At 29.5% G+C, this 1618-nt stretch overlaps 1 protein-coding gene across 1 annotated transcript in view; it reads left to right on the top strand.

The window, feature by feature from the left end:
• Nucleotides 1-152: 152 nt before the first annotated feature.
• The window catches only part of LOC111089774, a 10199-nt gene continuing 8733 nt past the window's right edge, over nucleotides 153-1618 (top strand). Inside the window, exon 1 of the mRNA XM_022402829.1 lies at nucleotides 153-426. Within this exon, the coding sequence (XP_022258537.1) occupies nucleotides 258-426 (169 nt within the window). The 5' untranslated portion in view covers nucleotides 153-257. The remainder of the gene's footprint in view (nucleotides 427-1618) is intronic.

Raw genomic sequence — 1618 nt, 5'->3', positions numbered from 1 at the left:
TAAAGAAGAAAGTGATTGTTGAGTCTTTCTTGTTTCAGTGTGATGTATGTCAATTTTTTGTTTGACTATAGAATCAGACAAAGAATATGTAGTATTTATATAGTTTGGGACTGCTTACCTATATAACTAAATTTGAAATGTTAGGTTTATCAATCACATCATCATGTTTTAAGTTAGTGAACTGTGGAGACTGTATGTAATATTAACACTAGTTGTTATTTCTGTTAACCCTTTCAAGCTTTGTTTGATTTTAGAACATGTCTGTTCAAGTGAAAATGGAACATCCAGATGATCTACTAGAAGTTGTTTCAAAGTTCAGTTACAGTGATGATGAGAATCAGGATAGTTCGTTCTATAATGTTATGAACCTGACAACAGAAACTGAATTTCAAAGAGAGATTGAATCAGGGTTAGAAAAAACGTGTGGTAAGTACAGACATCACCTAAAATGTAACTTTCTTGACACCGGCTCAATACTTACCAACAGACTTGACTGGTGTAACTGATCTTGTAACCCTATAGTAAACATAATAAAAAATACAAAAGCATAAAGGTTTTTATACCATATCTTCATGACATTCTTTAAACATTAATAGTATTTTGTACACAAAAACTTAGGTGTTTAATTAAGCATCTTCACTGAAAATCTGTTCATGAATATAGGGAGTTAGTGTGTTGACTACTTCAATTGCAAAGTGATTTTCTTCGTAAGATTTTAAGTACTTTCTTCATCTTAAAGTTATTAAATTTCATATGAGTAATCTCTAAAATGTGGTAAATAAATATCAAATGATTTTTTCAGTAAAATGATATTTTGTGTGTTATCTTATTTACATTATCTCTATACACAATCCTTTGATTTGACCAACCTTGTAATCACCATACAAAAATACCAAATACATTTCTTTCTTTCTAGAATGGCTCTAAGTTATAACATGAAACTACAGTTTCTTTATGTCAAATACCTTAAAACTCCTAACAGTATATATCTATTTATATCTAATTTTAATTGTTTTATTGCCCTTACACTTGTGTCTAATTAAAAATCCAGCATTAGTTGTAAATCACTCGATGAATGTGCAGCTTGTGTCACTGTATTGAACACGTAACGTACAATCTGTTCATGAGCATAAAATATAGAATGCACATCAAAAACAAGAAATATATCAGCTCTGACCTGTTTTTTTTTCTGTCAGTTGCTGAATAGGTTTAAGCCTACTTTTTTAGACTTATAGTACAAATACAATAAATATTTATTTAATTAGATAATGCCCCTAAGAGTACAGAATGATAATACACACGAAGCAAACAATGTTCTGTAGCTATAATAATTTATCTGGTTTTCTAAATTTTAAAGCTTCCATTATGCTTGTCTACCTAAACATCTACATAATCCTATCGCAACCGGACGTGTGTCAAAGACCTGTCATCTTGTTTGTTGACTTGCATTCAAAATTTTATTGAACTACTATTTTATGGATTTATATCAATAAGTTTGGTATGAAATTTTAGATTATAATTCAAATTTTAGTATTGTTACGTCTCCGTTTTTTTTAATTGATTTTCCGTAACTTCGTATCGACGAAACTTAAGCGACACAAGCCTTTACTTAATAAAA

Source organism: Limulus polyphemus, unplaced genomic scaffold, assembly GCF_000517525.1.
Source record: "Limulus polyphemus unplaced genomic scaffold, Limulus_polyphemus-2.1.2 Scaffold7312, whole genome shotgun sequence".
In the NCBI taxonomy this organism is placed as follows: domain Eukaryota; kingdom Metazoa; phylum Arthropoda; class Merostomata; order Xiphosura; family Limulidae; genus Limulus; species Limulus polyphemus.
The sequence above is the reverse complement of the archived record's forward strand: the minus strand, read 5'-3'. Positions and strand labels throughout refer to the sequence as shown.